The sequence below is a fragment of the Sus scrofa genome, chromosome 14 (assembly GCF_054392235.1).
Source record: "Sus scrofa isolate SSC_HxYL_T2T_F1_AM1 chromosome 14, Sscrofa_HxYL_maternal_Yorkshire_Landrace_v2.0, whole genome shotgun sequence".
Lineage (NCBI taxonomy): Eukaryota > Metazoa > Chordata > Mammalia > Artiodactyla > Suidae > Sus > Sus scrofa.
In genome coordinates this window covers 56,930,806-56,950,672 of record NC_139396.1, presented here as the reverse complement: position 1 = coordinate 56,950,672, position 19,867 = coordinate 56,930,806, and the positions used below count along the sequence as shown (strand labels likewise).

The 19,867-nt window shown below is 43.1% G+C and overlaps 2 protein-coding genes across 33 annotated transcripts in view; one reads left to right on the top strand and one right to left on the bottom strand.

Moving 5' to 3' along the window:
• Window positions 1-18,677, bottom strand: part of SPRING1 (SREBF pathway regulator in golgi 1) — a 356,205-nt gene extending 337,528 nt beyond the window's left edge. For 17 of the 28 annotated variants that reach the window (XR_014826163.1, XM_013990355.3, XM_084994208.1 and 14 more), the window contains exons 1-4: window positions 18,455-18,677; window positions 9,261-9,417; window positions 6,254-6,405; window positions 5,751-5,864 (exon numbers count right to left, since the gene is read on the bottom strand). Coding sequence is in view for 25 of the 28 variants with exons in the window: in XM_013990355.3 (XP_013845809.1) it covers window positions 5,751-5,864; window positions 6,254-6,405; window positions 9,261-9,417; window positions 18,455-18,565 (534 nt within the window). In the remaining 3 variants the exon portion in view is untranslated. Of the gene's footprint in view, window positions 1-1,375; window positions 3,394-5,750; window positions 5,865-6,253; window positions 7,826-8,090; window positions 9,418-18,454 lie in introns of those variants that run through there. The other 11 variants (XM_084994210.1, XM_084994216.1, XM_084994207.1 and 8 more) reach the window with 5 other exon arrangements.
• Window positions 18,678-18,866: 189 nt separating this feature from the next.
• The window catches only part of RNFT2 (ring finger protein, transmembrane 2), a 70,771-nt gene continuing 69,770 nt past the window's right edge, over window positions 18,867-19,867 (top strand). For all 5 annotated transcript variants that reach the window (XR_014826161.1, XM_084994204.1, XM_003132893.7 and 2 more), the window contains exon 1: window positions 18,867-19,009. The gene's annotated coding sequence lies outside the window, so the exon portion shown is untranslated. The remainder of the gene's footprint in view (window positions 19,010-19,867) is intronic.

Genomic DNA, 19,867 nt, shown 5'->3' with positions numbered 1-19,867 from the left:
CTAAAAATGGTAATAAAAATACTACCAAGAGCTCTCTAATTTCCACCCTTCCACCCAAGGGGCCCAATCATTGCAACCTTGCTGACTACCTGACATCAGACCCCTGTTGGGGCTTTACTCACACTGACAAAACCAGCCCATGAGGAGTAGATGAGATCCCACTTCGCAGAGCAGGGCCTGGGGCCAGAAGAGGAAAGAAGACTGCCCAAGGCCTTGCCTTAGTAAGGAAGAGTTACTGACTGTGAGGTCAAATTCTCCACTGCCTCTGAAAAGTAGACCAAATAAGCAACATGTCTGCCCATTTCCAATTTACCTGCAAAGCCCAACGATGGGAACAGCTTGCTCAGAATCTAGCACACAGCTGCCACAGTGCCTTGGCAGTCTCACCCACAGAAGACGCCCCGGATGGCCTCGGAGTCAGCTCTGGGAACAGGCTGAGAGCTGCAACCCTGTTCTAAAATCCTATCCCCTGTTTTCACAAGAGCTGCCAAGCAAGCCTGCCCTTCAATGCCAACTCCAGCATCACAAGGTTCAGAGCTCCCCTCCCGCGCCTCCAAGGCCCAGGCCCTGTGGGTGCCCCTCCTTTGTATGAAGCCATCTCAGAGCCTTTTTCAACAGAATATTTCTCTCCCTGTTAGGACATATATTTATCCCTCCAGCAAGAGGCATGGCAATTAAAATTGAGAACCAGGGGAAATGCTTTGAATTGCTCAATTGCCATTAGCCCCAAATATTATTTAAAACATTTGTTTCTAAACTAAAAGTGTTTTCATCCTTTCTTTAATTTTTTCCTAAAATCCCAATGTGTATCACATATTTTATTAAGCTCTGGGCATACAAAAAACTAAGACAAGGTCCCTAATTCTGGAAACTTTCAATCGAGGGAACCAAAAACAAACCAGAGAGGCGCAGGGAGGGTTCAGGCTGGAACCCTGGGGAGGCCCTATGACAGTCCAGGTCCTTGGATGGCTTCTTTACAGAGTCTGCAGCGCTGTGAGTTTCCAAAACAGCAAATACACCTCTTGGTTAACTGAAGTATCTATCAAGAAACATATTCCAGGACCAAGTGAAAATGATCTCTGAATTACTGACCCAATTTGGCTATTAATGCCACTTCTCCCCTCTTTTGGCCTGCGGAGGGGTGGTGTTGACAGATGAGTCAGCATTGGAGTGAGCAAGGAGAAACAGGAAGAACAGTGAACTCTAAACCAGGGATGAGGTCCTGTTTTGGTTCCATCATGAAATCTCAATGGGGCCCTAGGAAGTCACTTCACTCTATTTCCTCATCTACGAGGTGGGAACAAGCCAGCTTAATTCTCTATCTAAGATGTAGAAACGGTGAAAGCAGTGAAAATGCAAAACATGTTCACCAATATTCAAATGTAGAATAAAGAGGCACTGCTGACCTTTAATAGAAATTGTTTTCACAGTAAATCTATGTCATTGTTCGAGAGTTCAAATAAGCTCAAAGGAGAGGCGGGTCAGTAACAACCACTAGGAGACAGACTGAGTTACCAAAAGGAATGAGATGGTAAAACATACAGATGTGCCCATTATTTTCATATATGAAGTCCAATTTAGCAACAGTGAATACACACAGAATTTGTAAAGCCTGATTCAAACTGAATAGATTTTCTGGGCTCTAACATTAAAAAAACTGCCAGACAGCTGACCCTATAAGAAAGCTGACTTAGGGTGACAAAATACTTTGGGAAGACAAGTGTAAGAAGAAATAAGAGGAAGTTAAGGAAAATTTCCATTGCAGGAATATACAAGAAGGCAAACAGGGCCCAAAGAAAAAGCTCCACTGAAATAAAAATGCTGAAAGTGGATTGTAAAACTTGTGCCCTGCTCCAAGGTCAACAACTGAACCAAAACAAACAAAGAAGACCAGGAGTTCCCACTATGGCTCAGAGGTAATGAACCCAACTAGTATCCACGAGGTTGTGGGTTCGATCCAAGGCCTCATTCAGTGGGTTAAGGATCCGATGTTGGCGTGGCTGTGCTGTAGGGCAGCACCTATAGCTCCAATTAGACCCCTAGCCTGGGAACTTCCATATGACACACTAAAAAGCAAAAACAAAACAAAACAAAACAAAAAAACATGAAGAAGACTTTGCCCAATCCCAGGGTTAGCGAGGGGCTCCAGGAAAAAGGGTAACATGACCCCTGAAAGCAAAGAACCGCTGTACTATTTGGGCATGACGTCTTGATCTGACGACCAAACACTCTCAGTCTTGACCAGAGGGGTTGGCATCATATTGGAAACATAGGAGGCCTCAAGCATGTGGACCAGCAGCCTGCATGTCCAGCATCCATGGAAGGCAAATGTGAGTTTCTCACAGCACCTTGATAGAAACTTGGGTTTTGTTCTTCTTTGTCTCCACCTGCTACAACTCCTGAAGCGAAAGCAATAAAGGATGACCACTTACTGTCAGTTGCGAGGTGCATCTTCACCTAGGGATTGCCTTAAAATGGGGTTTCCATGTCAGGAGAGGAGAAGGCCTCCCAGCAGGTGACTTTCCTGAGGCTCCTGCTGTCCCATGGTTGAGCAGACCAGTCATTTCAACAGGGGTGGAGAAAGCGAGAACAAAACCCTCCAGGACAACAAGACAGAATTTCTGGTTAAAAGGTGAGCACACATAGGTAAACAAGCATAACCAAACATCAGTAGGAAAGAACCTGAGACCACAGGGTGCCAGGGGCTAGGAAGTTGGCACAGGATAAGAATGGAACAGCATCTGAGCTTTTAGACAATTTTAAGATGTCAGGACACGGTTTTCAGGGGCTACCCCAAAGATGCTGTTAAAACAAAACAGAAAACAAACCACCTTGAGAGAACACGCACTTCCTAAGAAGTCAAACCTTTTATCTGGGTGAAGGGATTTCAGTCATAGATCTCCAGAACACGAAAAAACAAGAACAATTTCTTTGAATATATTCAACTATCAAGACAAGGCATTTTCCTCTAATATTAGAATTTTCCCACTACTTCAAACAAGTCCAATAAATAACTTTACAGGGAAGGGCCGGAGGAGAACACGCACGGTACCCACAGGGCCCTAAGGAGCCGCAGCGGCAGAGGCACCCAGAGCTGACGCCTCTGCCAGGTTGCCCACAGTCTTGTCTTGCTCCAATGTGACCTGTTGGCATTTCCAACTGTTTACAGAACAAGTCCATCTGGTAAGCCCGGCAGAGAGTAAGGCCAGAGAGCACAACACAAGAAGTGGTTAAGGTCAAGTCTTCTCCCAGTGACTAGCGAGGGGCTTCAAGCTGCCAGTCCTTCGGCAGTCCATCCTCGCCGGCGGGTCATGCGGGGAAGAGCTCGGGAGGGCTCTCTCCATAGCAGTACTTTGCTATGGGATCCCTATAGGTGTTCTCGTGCTGCACGCTCTGTTGGCAAAAGGGAAGAGAAGAGCGCCGTGAGAGAGAGTGGAGGGAGGCTGGCAGACAGAAGCCCAGGCGAGTCCATCTCCAGATGTCACCAAAAGGCTCCTGGGCACTTTCTGGAACAAGGGTGGATGCTCAGCACAGAATGCCAGCAAAGGGCATGAAAATGGAGACAGCATCACCGTATGACCATTCCTTTTTATGTGCACAAGTGAGCTTTTTTAACAACCTAGATGTGACCAGGACAACTCAAGACAACAAATTTTCCTGAAATTATTTTAAGTCAGATTAAGACTCAATAGGTGTTTTGCAACTGGTCCCATGCTTCAAAGGAATTCAGTCCCTGGCACTGAACCCTGCAGAGATGAAGGCGATGCACTTCAAATCGCTTTCATTTTTATGTACCTAAGGGCTGGCACACAAGCCAAAGCCCACAGTACCACACAAGTCTCATATGGCCAAGCAAACTGCAAGTGCGGCTTAACACTGACAAACATCCTCGATGGTTAATTTTACAGCAATTTGTTTTCATACAAGCAACTTGAGTTTTTGGCACAAGTTCGTTAATTAGCCTAAAACCAAGGCTAAACATCTAAATTATAAGTATTAATCCAATTTATAGACATGCAGCCAAATCTCTTTCTTGAGACACTGTTATGAAAGCAAATTGGCAACTGGGAAATTTCTCTTTACAATGAAACGACAAAGTCAGAAAGTTTAGGATCTTCACTCAAGTTTGAAAGTAACTTTTGGGTTTTATCAGTTTAGGAAAGAAAATACTTGGCCTTTTCTAGCATTTCTCAGAACGAGAGTCTGAAATAAAGTAAGTCATAGATTTAGCTTTCCACTACACTTCTTTAAAGCCCATTCAATGGAAAATTCTTCCAGTGAAACAAGGCCATCCGGAATTTCTTCGTATTTCAAATGCTCACCATAATCACTGAAACATTTACCCAATGATGCTGAATGCTCTATGAGCAGACCAGAGACATAAAGACTAGTATAAAACCAAAAGGAGGACTACAGAAATCTGGCAAAGGGTATAAGAATTCCAGAGAGGAGTTCCTGTCATGGCTCAGTGGTAACGAATCCAACTAGTATTTGTGAGGACTCGGGTTCGATCCCTGGCCTCACTCAGTGACTTGAGGATCCAGCACTGCTGTGGGCTGTGGGGTAGGTCGCAGACGTAGCTTGGATCCCATGTCTCTGTGGTCGTGGCATAGGCCAGCAGCCGTAGCTCCTATTCGACCCCTAGTCTGGGGAACTTCCATATGCCACCATGGGTATGGCCCTGAAAAGATAACAACAATAAAAAAGAAAAAAAAAAAAAAAAAAGTCAGAGAATGAAAAGTAGTCAGTTATCTCAGACAAGCCAAGACAACTTAGACACATGGGGAACAGAAGCCAGAAGTGTGCTTGTATAATAAACATGTCTGGTGATCTTACAAAGGGAGCTCCAACAACGGCCTGATCACAAAGGCTGAGAGCAGAGAGCAAGGACTGATGGAAAGGCAAAGACATCCAGGCGCTTTCAGCAGCTGTTGCCATGTTAATGCCCAAAGAGCAAAGCATTTAACGACAACATGCTAGAAAAGTATTGAGAGCCGACAACCTACAGATTTGTCTGTGTATTTTCCAACATCCACCTGCCCCATCCCCTCTAATCCTAAAATAAACCACAACTCTGGCCTAAAATAAACTACTACCCACTCTAAACGACTGTTTGCTGGAAAGCCTTAGTCAGATTTCAAACAAAGACGGAGGAGAGAACTTCTCTCAGAAACTGGACTATTAGCACTCCACCCAAACTTAAAAAATAATTTTAAACTTCCACTTAAAATGCAGACAAGCCAATCAGAGATGCAAGCTGGTCAGACCCTGATTAATATAAACATTTTACATCCCTAAGTTGTATAAATCTCATGTTGACATTCTAAATACCGTCAGCCCTCCATATCCACGGCCTCCGCATCCATGGATTCAAACAGCCACAAATGAAAAGCAATTAAAAAAACTCCAGAAAGTTCCAAAAAGCAAAACATAGCATTTACATTGTATTAGGTACTGTAAGTAATCTAGAGATGATTAAAAGCATATACGAGGATACCATAGGTAGGTTATATGCAAACATTATGCCATTTTATAGAAGGGACTTGAACCTCCAATGATATGGGGTCCTGGAACCAATCACCCTCGGATACCAAGGGATGTACTATCATTTCACCAAAGGTCCACAGAGCTTCATATAACTCTTCATCATCACCCCACCAAAGGCCCCCCCAGTGCACATTTTCAAGTTTTCTTCTAGATGCTGACTCCCACCCAACCATTTCCCAGCCATAGACATCACAACTTCTGACCTGGGATGAGGTCCTGCATTTAGCCAAACACAATTCAAAGTGGTCTTCAACAGCCATGAAGAGGTTCTGGAATGCCACAGCTGCCCGGTTAAGGAAGCGCTCCAGGAGAAGTTGCTATGGAAACAAAAGTTAGTACCTATAATGAATTCCAGACTCAGCAGCACAAAGTAACCTTGGAAATTTCTCCTAAACTAAGAGATCGCTAATATAGGGAAAGAGAGAGGGAGAGGGGAGCTTGAGTGAGTAGGAGGCTGGTGTCTTATTCTTTAGATAAGTGATCAGCAATACAAGGACCCATTCTGCCAAAGAACCACTAGAGTAACTGGGAACCACCTCCTTTCCATGTGGACAAAAGCTACCTCACAGCAGCCATTTCTGACACCTACAAAGTTCCATTCTGAGTTCTATTTCCAAAAGAAACTCACATGAAGATTCTAATGCTCATTGTGAAATGAAGGCAGAAGGAATAAAGTAGATGTAGCACAAGGAGCAGCTCCCCATACCTTGCTGGGCTGCAGGCAGCAGGAGACGCAGTACTCGTAGGCACTGCAGCAGCCGTTGGACAAGCAGCCATCACAGCAGTACTGCTTTGTGCCAGGAACATTGACGTTACAGCAGCCATTCACCAGCAAATCCTTCCTTTCACAAACATAACCTGAAAGTCAGAGACTAACCTGAGTATAAACCCAGCAGTCCCCCCAACCTGTCCACCAGGGGCGATCACAAAGCGGCAATCAAAGTCCTGCACACAAAGAACCACAGAGACGGAGTCTGGAGTTGGAAGCATCCTATGGACCCCAGAGCCAGGAATCAGACGTGGTGTGAGGAGGGCTTGCTTCCTGTGTGCACCAGCTTACAGGAAACAGGGACTCCTGCTGTATAAGTCCTTTGCACATCCCAATCTACCTAAAACAACCTTTTAGCTGGCTATCATGCATTTGATGTAATCATCATGTCACCCATGTTTTCCTGTTCTACATATGCATCTGAAGAAAAATGTAATTAAAAAAAAAAATCTGAAGAGAGGGGAAAAAACCAAGATGCTCATTCCTGAAAGTGAGATCCTTCTAGATTAAAAAACAAAACAAAAAACCTAACTCTACATACACTCTTTACATTTAAATACTTTTCAAATGCTTGCCATTTATTTAGTCGTTTGAAGGAATTTTTAAAGTAGTAGTAGTCACACTTAACCTTTATAAACTGATTTAGGCTGTTTCTAAGTATACATGTCAGGGATTCACTTACTCCTCAGCATTACAGAATGTGAGTACTCTAATAACCCACGGAAGAAAAATTCTAATTCCCTCCACTCCTCATATATCTCTTCATCTGAAACCCCCACAATCTACTTCATTCATTCATGCTCAACTTTAAGGAAAGAATCTCATGAAAGCTAATTTATTGTTCAGAGCTGCTAAATAAATATTTCTCTACATTATTCTGAAAGTAGGACAGAAAAATGTAAGAATAAGTCCATGAGGGACACCACCTGGCCCCTGGGAAACTTCCAGGTGCACACACGGGCCCACAGGTGCAGAGCAGCTGTTCTTCGCATAGTTCCAGTACAAAGGCCCCAGCCTCTTAATCCTCAGAGAATGAGACCTGGTGAAGCATGAGGTTGTTTTCAGAAACTACTCTGGAAAACAAAGTCTGCAAAAGCTGGGGACACCAGTGAAATAACAATGGAAGAGACTGAGCAGCCTCCCTTCCCACCGGGGAAAGTGAAACCTATGAGGCCTGCCATTCTGCCTTCTAAACTGAGAGAGGATGATTCTAAAGCCATAATAAGAAGAGCTTCTGGGACTCTTCCTAACTGTTCTCACTCATTTTCTTCAGAGAGATTATAAATTAAAAATCCAGAGTTCCGGAATTCCCATCGTGGCTCAGCGGTTAACGAACTCAATTGGCATCCATGAGAACACAGGTTCGATCCCTGGCCTCGCTCAGTGGGTTGAGGGTCTGGAGTTCCATGAGCTGTGGTGTGGGTCGCAGACGCAGCTTGGATCCTGCGTTGCTGTGGCTGTGGCGTAGGCCAGCGGCTGCAGCTCCGATTGGACCCCTAACCTGGGAACCTCCATATGTCTCAGCTGTGGCGCTAAAAAGCAGAAAAAAAAAAAAAAAAAAAAAAAAAAAAAATCCAGAGTTCCATTGCAGCTTATCAGTAATGAATGTATCCATGAGGACGCAGGTTCAATCCCTGGCCTCACTCAGTGGGATAAGGATCCAGCGTTGCCATGAGCTGTGGTGTAAGTTGCAGACGAGGCTTAGATCCCGAGTTGCTGAGGCTGTGGTGTAAGTGGGCAGCTACAGCTCCAATCCAACCCCTAGCCCAGGAACTTCCATGTGTTGCGGATGTGGCCCTAAACAAACAAACAAAAAAACAAACTTCAAAAAAAAAGTTATTTGTGATCTTCAGAGCTTGGCATTGCTGAGCCGTCAGCACATTTTGTGCAAAATTTTCCACATCTTCTGACAAGGGTGGTTTTACTGATTCATTCCTTCAATCCCAAATAATCTCATCTGTTCTGATGCTCCTGAGATGTTTTCAAAAAGGTTTTTCTGTTGTTGTTTTATTTTGTTGGGGTTTCAAACTAAAAAAAATAAAATCTTTCTCTGTCTTGCCCCTATAAATAAGAATGAGGTTTTGCCAATTGCAACAACATTGATGGACTTGGAGGATATTATGCTTGGGGAATTAAGTCAGAAGGAGAAAGACAAATATTTTGATATCCTATATCACTTATATGTGGAATCTAAAAAATAAAACTAGTGAATATAATAAAAAAGAAACTGCTGTTTTAACTGTACCAGTAACCCATTTTGAATGTGCATGTAATTCATTTGAGATTATGCAGTAAGACAGAGTGCATACATTTCCTAAATGCCAACGCTATGTGGATATGATTCAGGTCATCAAGAAGGAAAATTGATTATCTTATAGAGTTCACTATCAAGATGAACAGAAGTGGAGTTCCCATTGTGGCTCAGTAGTAACGAACTTGGCTAGTATCCATGAGGATCCCTGGCCTCTGAGCTGTGGTATAGGTCACAGACGCAGTTTGGATCTTGAGTTGCTATGACTGTGGTGTCGGCCAGCAGCTATGGCTCCAATTTGACCCCTAGCCTTTGAACTTCCATATGCCGCCAGTGTGGCCTTAAAAAGCAAAAAAATAAATAAATAAATAAATAAAAAACGATGAGGAGAAAAGACAGGAAAGATTTGAAAGTACTGGGGTTGGGAAGAGACTGGCAGCAAATAACCAAGGGACTGATGCATGACAAAATGCTAAATCTGTAGTTATAGGCACCAGATTTACAGGAGTCACAGGCTCTCCAGAATTATCAAACCAAGCTTCTCTAATGTTGAGGGGAGTCCTGAATGCCAGTATATAAAAGACAAAGACATAAGAAATGCTGGAAACAGGTGGGGGCGGGGAAAGGCAGCCTTTATTTAAAAACCTACAGATGGCTGCACGGACTGCAAGAGAGGGTGGGAGCCATCCTTACCCAGTTCATCCGTGATGAGGTGCTTCCCTTGGATGGAATTCCGGCACTGGTTGCTGGGCCGACTGCTGTTGCCCAAGTTAAATTGCACTTTCCATGGAATGGGCTGATCATGGTCTTGAACCTGAAGGAGATTCCGATCTCTCACTGCCCTCTCCTCCTACAAACAGACCATAAATGAGAAGGTTAAAGTATCATTTCTTATATTTTCAATAATTTTTCACAGAAACTATTATAACAAGACAAACAATATAAAAAAAGTTGGCACAACTACACTCCCACGGCATGAGCAAAGTTTGAGCCAAAACCATTTAAAAAATGCAAAATAGGAGTTCCCGTCGTGGCTCAGTGATTAACGAACCTGACTAGTATCCATGAGGACTCAGTCCCTGGCCTTGCTCAGTGGGTTAATAAACTGGCAATGCCATGAGCTGTGGATGTAGGTTGCAGATGTAGCTTGGATCCCGTGTGGCTATGGTGTAGGCTGGCAGCCATAGCTCTGATTCGACCCCTAGCCTGGGAACCTCCATATGCTGAGGGCTGCCCTAAAAAGACAAAATAAATAAATAAATAAAGCAAAATAAACTTGTAAGAAGAATAAATTAGGGTTCTGCTTCAAAACTGGTGGACTTAAATAAATGGCCCCTGGATTAAGTGCATATTACAAATGTGTACAAAAGTGTTAATTCTGTGAAAAAAAATTGGAGGGAAAAAGTTTTAAATTTTCTTCCTGATGCCAAATCATTTAAAGTGTTTTTTAGGTTAAAACAAACACACTGTGGAATAGAATCTAAAATCTGAATACACTTTTAAAATAGAGAGGAGACTTCAAAGAAACTCTGCAATATTTCAGACAATATCCTGACATGGCACTGTCTAGGGCACACAGTCACTTTCATTTGCAGTGAGGAGTTCTTTAGTGGTAAACTGACAGGAACCCTGAATTAGGAGGTTGAGTTTAGGGACAAATTTCTTCTATGAAAACATACTGAGAATGTGACCTTTAGAACATACTTTTCTTTACAAAGTCACCCATGCCAGCCAGGCCTTTAGCTAGATATGCAAAGTGAGGAGTTGCTCTAGAGGTGAGTTTAGACCTCTTCTTCTAGCCTCCAAGCTTTAGCTGGTCTTTCCAAACTGCCTTTCCTATACTATTAAAAAAACTAAGGAGAAAGGTGCCGGCAGAGTGCCAGAAAACAAGCCAAGCCGGAGAGAGCATCTTCTGAATTCTTCAACCTATCCTTAGAAAACAAAACAACGGGGAGTTCCAGTCATGGCTCAGTAGAAACACATCTGACTAGTATCCATGAGGATACAGGTTCGATCCCTGGCCTCACTCAAAGGGTTAATGATCCGGGGTTGCTGTAAGCTGTGTGGTGTAGGTTGCAGACAAGGCTTGGATCGAGCATTGCTGTGGCTGTGGTTCTAAGCCGGCAACTACAGTTCCGGTTTGACCCCTAGCCAGGGAATCTCCATATGCTGCGAGTATGGCCCTAAAAAGACCAAAAAAAAAAAAAAAAAAGAAGAAAGAAGAAAGAAAAAAGAAAACAAAACAATGATAAGACTCCTTCCGAGAGCCGTCTTATATACTTTAGCCATTATACCATTTTAATAGAGCTCTGTGACTTTTGCTATTAAGAATGATCTGTCATGTGTCATCATTTGAACAAAAGGGACTATGCGCAAAGTCGATGGCAAAGACAATGGAAAAGAGCTGCACAATTACTGAGATTTCTTTAGGAAAATGATCTGGAAAGATTTATTAGTATTTAAAACATGCATATCCACATACACTTATAGCAAACACATTTTTGAGACCTCACCTATAGAAAGTACTGAAAAATAAGGATGCACTAGGCTGCCTACTATAGCACTGATAATTTGGAAAAAAACCTAGAAGCCCAATCACACAGAAATAATTGAATAAACACTGGTATAGGTGTGGCTATTACCAAAAGAAAATCAGATTATGACTGACGTGTATTTATCTAGGGCAGAAGTCTTTAAACCTGACTTGCACATTAGATTATTTAGAGACCTTAAATTCTGATCCCTGACACCAACTCCATATTGAGTAAAAAGCTCTGTGGATGGGACCTGGAAATCAATATTTTTAAAGCATTTGGCTGATTTGCTGCTTTTTTCACTTATTATACTATGGTCATCCACCTGGATAATAAGTGAAAAACAACTTACAAAATAATGTGCATATTAGCACACATTATATTATATGATAATAATTATATTAGTATATACATACAGGTTTGTAAGAGCTGAGATAAAGTTTTGGAAAGATATACTACAGACAATTAATATGGAAGGTACATCGGTGATTATTAACATCTATCATCATCTTTGGAATAATTTCATTTTTGAATTAAAATAAATGATGAAAACATTATTAAAAACAAAATTATCATAAATAATAAGAGACATTGAGTGGGGAATCTACAGGAACTCTGTACTAACCTTGAAACTTTTCTGTAAATCTATAATTATTCCAAAATAAATGGTTTACTAAAAAAATGACAACCAACATGAAAGACATAGATTGCCCACAAACCCATCACTTAAATAAAGCTGTATCTATTTTTGCGTATTAGCTTCTAGTCTTTGACCCCAGCATTTATACTACAAATTAGGATGCTTCACATTTAGCTCTTCTTGACACTAATTGGATGGTAAACCATTCAAGTACCTACATTATCTTGATAATCATATTTTCAAGGCTATATAATAATCCATCATGTTGATGCGCCGTAATTTTGTAAACACTTCCTCTACAGATCAACATTTAAGCCCATCCCAGGTTTCTGTTATCATAGATAGCACTGCAATAAAAATGTAGAGCTTTTGCTTATTCTGTTGAATAATTTGTGGTAGGAGTTATGATTAGAAGAAAGTCAGTGCTATATAGTGCCAAATAATTTCCCAAAAGCTACATATGCCATTTGTGACATTACCAGCATTGAAATAACAGTATGCCACACCAGTACTGAGTTTTGTTCTTTTTTTATTAAAGGTAAAAGAGTCCTTTAAGGTGGCTTTAAGTTCTATTCTGGCCCGTCTTTTGTTTCTTTTATAGGAAAGAACTGGCACCAGTAGGAACAGGATGGCTTACACAAAAACAACATCTGTATTCCTCATCTGGGCAAGAAGAGGAGTTAAACACAGAAGCCTTGGGAATATGGGACAAATCACTTAGGTGCACACTGCTTAACTACCTGGAAATGCATGCTCCTCTGCTCTGCTGGGACCATATCAGTTAACGGCATAATCGGGCTATGTGTAAACTAAACTGAGCTTCAAATGCTACCCTAGATAAATTAATAGCCGTAAAGACTATTAAGAGGCTGGTCAAAGCACAGTAAACTGGATCTTCCAACAAGGTTGAAAGTGCTATTAACATTACTCTCAAACTATTTCGTTACTCCTCCTGCAAGAAAATGAGAGCTCACAGACAAGTGCGCCCCGTTAGGACCTCTTCCACATAACTATGTTCCTGGTAAACAGGAAGGCAATTCTCCCAGCACTTTAACTTATTTTCAAACACGAGTATTCAAGGCCTTGCCAAAAAGACTGGGTAAGAGTTGTACAACGATAAAAGATTGTACAAGAGAGCGTTTAAGACATAATGGCAAATGTAATGAATTAGCACATGGTTGCTTTTCTAAAGGTCCAGGTTTGCAAGGGTGAAGTGAAGGGGCACTGAGGGGATCCCTTCACTGGACAGGTGGCTTTACACCTTTCCCACACTGGTCCACCTACCTTATTATGTTGTCTCAACTTTAAGCTCCCCTCCGTGTGTGTGTGTGTGTGTGTGTGTGTGTGTGTGTGTGTGTGTGTATGTTTTCATTGAAGATCCATTCAAAGGTATCAAGTTCTTACAATGTGTTAAGGATACAGAGACAGGTAGTCAAGTTCTCTATTCTCAAAGAGCTTCCAGAGCAGCTGACAGAGAGGTGTGCACAGAAATCAGTGTGCAATCAACCATGGTGGATGTCCATATAGGTTACATGGGGGTACAAAGAAAAGAGTACAAACAAAAAAGAGGGGAAAAAAATCAAACAACAAAAATACAAAAACAGGAACTTTCCTCAGAAACTGCAAGGAGCTATAGCAATGTTTTTATTATTAATGTATTCTATTTAATATTTCATTTAAAAGGGGGAATTTTAATAACTGTCCTATCTATTTTTCAGGGATTATCATAAGGTTCAAATAGGTGTCCCATTTAAGTAGTAAGGCACTTAAACATAAGGCGTTGTCATTAAAGGAATTGCTTACGATTCTCAAAAGTGAAGAAAAAAAAGAGATAAAGGCCAGAGGGAATCCCAAATGTCTCAGATCTGGGGAATGGCTAAAAAATACTGCCTGACCACAGAAAATTCTAGTTATAAAAAATTATACTTAGAGAGTTCTCATTGTGGCTCAGCAGTAATGAACCTGACTAGTATCCATGAGGCCTCAGGTTCAATCCCCTGCTCAGTAGGTTAAGGATCTGACGTTTCCATGAGCTGTGGTGTAGGTCACAGACTCGGCTCAGATCTGGCATTGCAATGGCTATGGTGTAGGCAGGCAGCTGCGGCTCCATTTCAACCCCTAGCCTGGGAACTTCTATGTGCCGTGGGTGCAGTCCTTAAATACACACACACACACACACACACACACACACACACACACACGTACCTATGTTACATGAAGAACCAGTACACCCCAACTGTATTTTTAAAATACGAAAATGAATAAAGAAAATATGTCTGAATATCATCAGTGAATCCTTCGTTGGTGAGATTAAGTATAACTGTTTTCCTTCTCCACTCTGTGCAGTACTTTATAACCTCTGAAAGGTCTATGTGCCTTTGTGATCAGGGAAAAATAAAATTAAAAAAACAGATTAGCAGCTCTCCCCCTTATGATTTATTATGCTTTAGACAGTGTTTAACTTGAAACCAATTTACATACTTAATTGCTTTAAAGCTGAAGATGTTCATATATTTTCAAGGAGTTATGCAAAGAGCCCTGAGACTGTCAGGGAGTGCACTACTTGAACAAGTATGAGAACAGTTATTTACATGAGAGGACCTCTAAGGACCCTTCTGACACCGAGACTGGGATTTCTCTAATCTCAGTTGAAATACCCCATAGAGTTAGGCCCACCTTGCCGCTCTATCACTATATATCACAGATTGTTATCTAAAGTAATTCTGCTCATTTGCCGTTTCTGCCTCTCACCTCCTAGCAGAAGACAGGCCCTCAGAAAGTAAGACTGTATCTGCTTTGCCTCCCCCTGTGTCTCCATCACCTAGCCTAGTGCATAGTGCAGCTGGTGTTCACTAAACATTTGTTAAATCAACTTGCCCAAGTCACCTAGCACCCAATCCTCTCCCCCAAAGGCATCCCCACCAAGGTCACTAATTTCTCCTGTGCTCCCATCCCTACAATTTAAACTATCCCCCAAAGCATTAATTAACATGAAAACCAAAGAAAAGAGGAATTCAAGGCAGTAGAGAATAATCAACTAGTCTCTAGGCAAAAAAGTGGCCACATCTGCTCCATGAGTTCATAGTCTCACTGAAGCAGAGCTAAGGATCATAAGGAGCTCTGGAGTTTTTCACAGCCTCTTCTCAATTAATCTTAAACCCCACCCACCTTCTGCCCAACAGACGCCAAAGCACAGCTCCCAGTTACTGATGGAGCCTGAGGCTAAGTAAAATGGAGCAAACTCTCCTCAAGCCATTTAGCTCATGCATGGCAGAGGACCATGACTGCAGCAGCCAAGAACAGAGCAGGAGCAAACTCACAGGCATGCAAGAGCATCAGTCAGAATGGGTTCCAAGGACCTTTCATACTCTTAAAATTATTGAGGATGGTCAATATGTGGGTTTATGACGGCTAAAGTTATTACTGATATTTACCATATTGAAAATTAAAACATAAATTATTAAAATATTTATTTTACATAAGTTGTTTAAAAATAACAATACTGAGCCCATTACATGTCAATAGTTTTTTGTGTGGGGGGGACCATTTTTAAAAACAAACAAAAAAATGTATTTGATGAGATGAAAAAATGCTTTTACATTTCTGCAAATGTTTTTAATGTCTGCTTAATGGAAACCAGCTGGATTCTCACAGCCTTCTCTGCATCCAATCTATTGCAATACGTTGTTTGGGTTGAATCTTACGAAGAAAATCTTACACAAATATGTAGTTGGAAATGAGAGTATTTTAATGGCTTTTCCAGATAATTATAGATAATCTCTGATACCATGTCAGAACTGGATAAGTATAGTTTTTTAAAAAGTTCATTGCAGATGGTGCAGCCACTTCAGAAAACAGTCTGGCAAGTTCCTCAAAAAGTTAAACACAGAGTTACCAAGTGAACCATCAATTCCACTCAGAGGACCAATACCCAAGAGATCTGAAAACATTATTTTCAAACAAAACTTTGTACATCAACACTCATGACAGCACTATTCATTATAGCCAAAAGGTGGAAACAAGCCAAGTCTCCATCAACAGAGGATGGCTAAACAAAATGTATTCAAACATAAAATGAAATATATGCATTATTCAAACATACAAATGAAGTACTAATACATGCTACAACATGGATGAGCCTTGAAAACACTACCTTTTAAATGAAAAGAAGGCAGAGGAGACCACATAGTGTATGACTCCATTTATAGGAAATGTCCAGAGTAAGTAAATCCATGGAGACAGAAAGTTGACTAGTGGTTGCCAGGGGTTTGACAGACAGGAATAGAGAGATTATAGCTAAAGTGCTTCTTAAGCTGTGGGGGAATCAGATCCAGAGAAATCTGCAAAACAAAAATTCTGCCAACAGTTTTAGAGGATTCACAACCATCCTCTCCTCCCCCACCTCACACACACACAAACCTATGATTATGGTCACAGATCACAAGTTAAAAAAAAAAAAAGACACACTTGGGGGGGAGCGGAGAACAAGGTACATGATAGTACTGTAGAAAGTCATGGAGTAGACAGAATCTGAGTCAAGACAGGAGAAATTAGTAGGAATGTGCCAGGCTGGGAATAAAGGAAGAGTCAGCCCAATTAAAAAGACTCAACTGTTTGTTCAACCAATATCTGAATACCCGTGAAGTGCATGGCAGTATTCTAGGGACTGGGATTCTGTGAACAACATAGACTAGGTCCCTGTTCCTTAGAAAATTACATTCTAGAAGGGAGAGTGAGGAGAGACAGATAAATAAGTAAATGATCCAGAAATACTGAGTGATTCCTACCACAAAGAAAATAAAGAAGGACTACTGGAAAGGAACTGAAATCACTGAGATTCTGTCACCTGTGTGGCCTGAGGCACTAACAGTCAGCCTCACTTGAACTGACAGAAAAGATGCACCATGCAGAGATTCTGGAACAGGAGTTTGGAGTTTTATCTGAGTGCAACAGGAACCCAAAGAAGAATTATACACAAGGGAGTTCTGGGATTTTTTTTTTTTTTTTTCCTTTTCAGATTATCAGCCCTCCTGTTGGGTAGAGAAGAGATTGTAGGACAAAAAAGGAAGCAGAGACCTGCTGGTGGGCTGCAGGAGAGGTCCAGACAGGGATGAAGGTAGGCTGATTGAGGGTGGCAACACAGACAACTGGGAAAGATGAACAGATTCAGGATCCAGTGTGGGGCCAGAGACAATGTTTTGCACGTGAGGAGAAAGAAAAGCAGAAAGCATTTGTGGCTAGATGACCTGGTGAACAGTATGCAATTAAGTGAGCCTGGGAAGACTAGGAAGGGTTGGTGGTGGAGAATCAGAGGTTCTGTTTTGGCCAAGTATGAGAAGCCAACAGCACATTTAAAAAAGGGGCATCATGTAGGCAACTGCATATAAGAACTGGGAGTTTTCAGAGTTTCCACTGAGGTGCAAGGGGAGCAGCAGTATCTTGGGAATGCTGGGAGACAGGTTTGATCCTTGGCCCAGCACAGTAGGTTACAGATCCTGCACTCTCGCAGCTATGGCTTAGGTCACAGCTAATGCTCAGGATTGGTTCCCTGGCCCAGGAATCCACATGCCTCGGGGTGGCCAAAAAAAAAAAAAAAAAAAAATCAGTTTTCTGGATGGCCTAGGCTAGAGCTAATACTTAAACCAACGGTGCTAGAGATCAGCTGGGTTAGGTGGGAGCAAGGCGGAGGAGTGAGTCCTGGCTCACTACAGCACCCATAGGTCCACCAGACAGAAGAGGAACAAGTGACCATGAAACAATGTCTGTGAAGTGGCAGTAAACTCAAGTCCCAGAAGCATTTAGTTCACAAGAATGCCAACAACTCCTGCTAGTCAACAAAAGAGGCTCACAACACTCAGCCTCTCCGTTTGTCTGAGGCAGGAGGTGGGATACAGGTTCTCTGTCTTCCCTTTTCATCGCTCCTCTACCAATCTGCTTAAACTAGCGTAACCTTATCATTTAGCATTTATTCTCCTCCATTCACTGATAAATTTTACTTAGGAACTTGACCCTTGAGAACGAAAAGGGGAACTGTCCTCTAACTCTATCAGAGCAGTAGCATGAATCAAGGTTGTGCTGGATACACCCTGGCATAGGCTCACCCTTTCTAAGAGCCCAAACGCTATAACTGTACTTCTAAACTTAAAATGCTCTTGCTAACACGTCCCTCCAAAGCACCCCGACGTTTCTCCCAAAAATTCTCACAGGGAAGAAAAACGAAAAGGATGAGAAGCGAAAAGAAAATTCTACCTAACCTCATTATGCATAGAAAAGGGCACCTCGTGCTTCCTGTGGAGTCTCCCTGAGCCCCTAGTTAAACGAAAACCGAGTACACCAGGGCTGGCCTCGTAGTTCGGCCCAGGCATCTCACCTTTCTCAGGCTCAGCTTCCCCCGCCGTAACACGGGGACACCACTGCCCAGACCTGCCGTGGAGATGGAGGAAGAAATGCACGCCCCTGTTTAGCTCAGTCCCTGGCAGGTGGGAAGCAGGTAAGCAACCGACAAGGCGACAACAAGCACAGCGTAAGGGTCCACAACACCGGGTCGAGTCCCAGCTCTGCCCTCAGCCTACCAACGAGAGAGGCAGCTCCCTTCACCCATCCTCAGTCCTGGGACAGGAACGCCCACCTCTCCGGCCCAGCTCAGTGGACACTCAGGCAGCGCTGCCGCAGAGGTAGCTACCCCAACCCGGGGAGAGAGGGCGACCACTGACCTGCTTGAAGGTGCTAGTGAGGAAGTAGACGAGCGAGAGCCCGAAGACCAAGGCGAGCACCCACCTCTTCCTCAGGAGGCGGCGCCACACCATGGCCGCCAGGTTGACCATCCCGGCGCGGAGCGGGGCAGGCCCGGGGCCCGGGCGGCATGGCCCCTACACGGGCGGGAGCCCCATCACTCGAGGCGGGCGCCGATCCCGCGGCCCCCAGCCCAGCCAGCTCCCGGCAGCCACCCCGCGCCTCCCCACGTGACCTCTCCCCACGCCCCGCCTCCGTTCCTCTCGCGTCACCCACCGGTCTCGCTCCGCCTTCTCCTCATTGGTCAATGCAGACAGGCGGCTTCCTATTGGCTGAATCCTAGCAAGGGGGCGGGCAATCGTGTGCGTGAGACCCCTGGAGCTGTGCCCGGTTGTTAGCGCCGGGCGGGGCAACCTGAGAAAGAACCTGAGGAGAGGCCGGAAGCTCTCGGAAGTCAGGTGTTTCCCTGGCGGTGAGAGTGATTGGTTTGGAAGGACGTGAATGATGCTGAGGTGACTGCTGAACTGTCTGGGCAGGTAACAAGAGAACGCTATTTTTTTTTCTCTCCCTGGCATGGTTAGTGTAATCTCATGCCCTTGCAGTCCTAAGGGCGTTTCGCGCTCAACGTTGGTTGCGGTAATAAAAACGCTGGCGGTATTGTACCCGAAGTGCACCTGCCTGCTTCCAACGCAAGTGATGCAGGAGATGTTCTCCTGTGTGCATTTCGGTGCAGTAGTGTAACGGCCCGGGGATGCAACTTAAAACATCTCATACATTGAAAACTCTTGGTTAAACCCTTCTGAGTGCGATGAATGGAGCAGAGGGTGAAAAGGCATTTCATTCGGTCATTCAGATGCATCCCACGTGTAAAAATCTTATTCCAGAATTCAGTATTGGAATAATTAGGTACGGCCTGCTTCCAACAGAAAATCTGAAGCCCCTAAAAAGCACGCATCTGAAAATGGAATCTTGGGTATTTGATTTAGGAAGCTGTGTCAAATTTGTGGCTAGAAATTTGAGATTCTGTATTTTATTTTTCCCAAGGGTTTGCACGAGATGAGGAATCATTAACGGAATGGGTGGGGGGGGGATCGTTAAGCCAAGATTGCATGTTCTTGAAAAATATTTACAGGATGAGTTTTCCTTCATGTATGAAGATGGTGCTACTGACCCACTTCGTGGCTGATTTTCCAACAGAGAAAGGAGGCTCTCTAATCAGGGGCCCTGGTAATGTCCCCTGAAGAAGGCTGGTTAGGATCAGGTGGTTATTCAACAGTCAAGGATGGTGCCCTGAACTGAGAGTCAGATACCATCTTTTGTTCTTGTACAAGAAAATATTCAAGGAACTGAAACCTGTTCATATAAAGTCTCTGGCCTTTATTTCTTCTATAGGG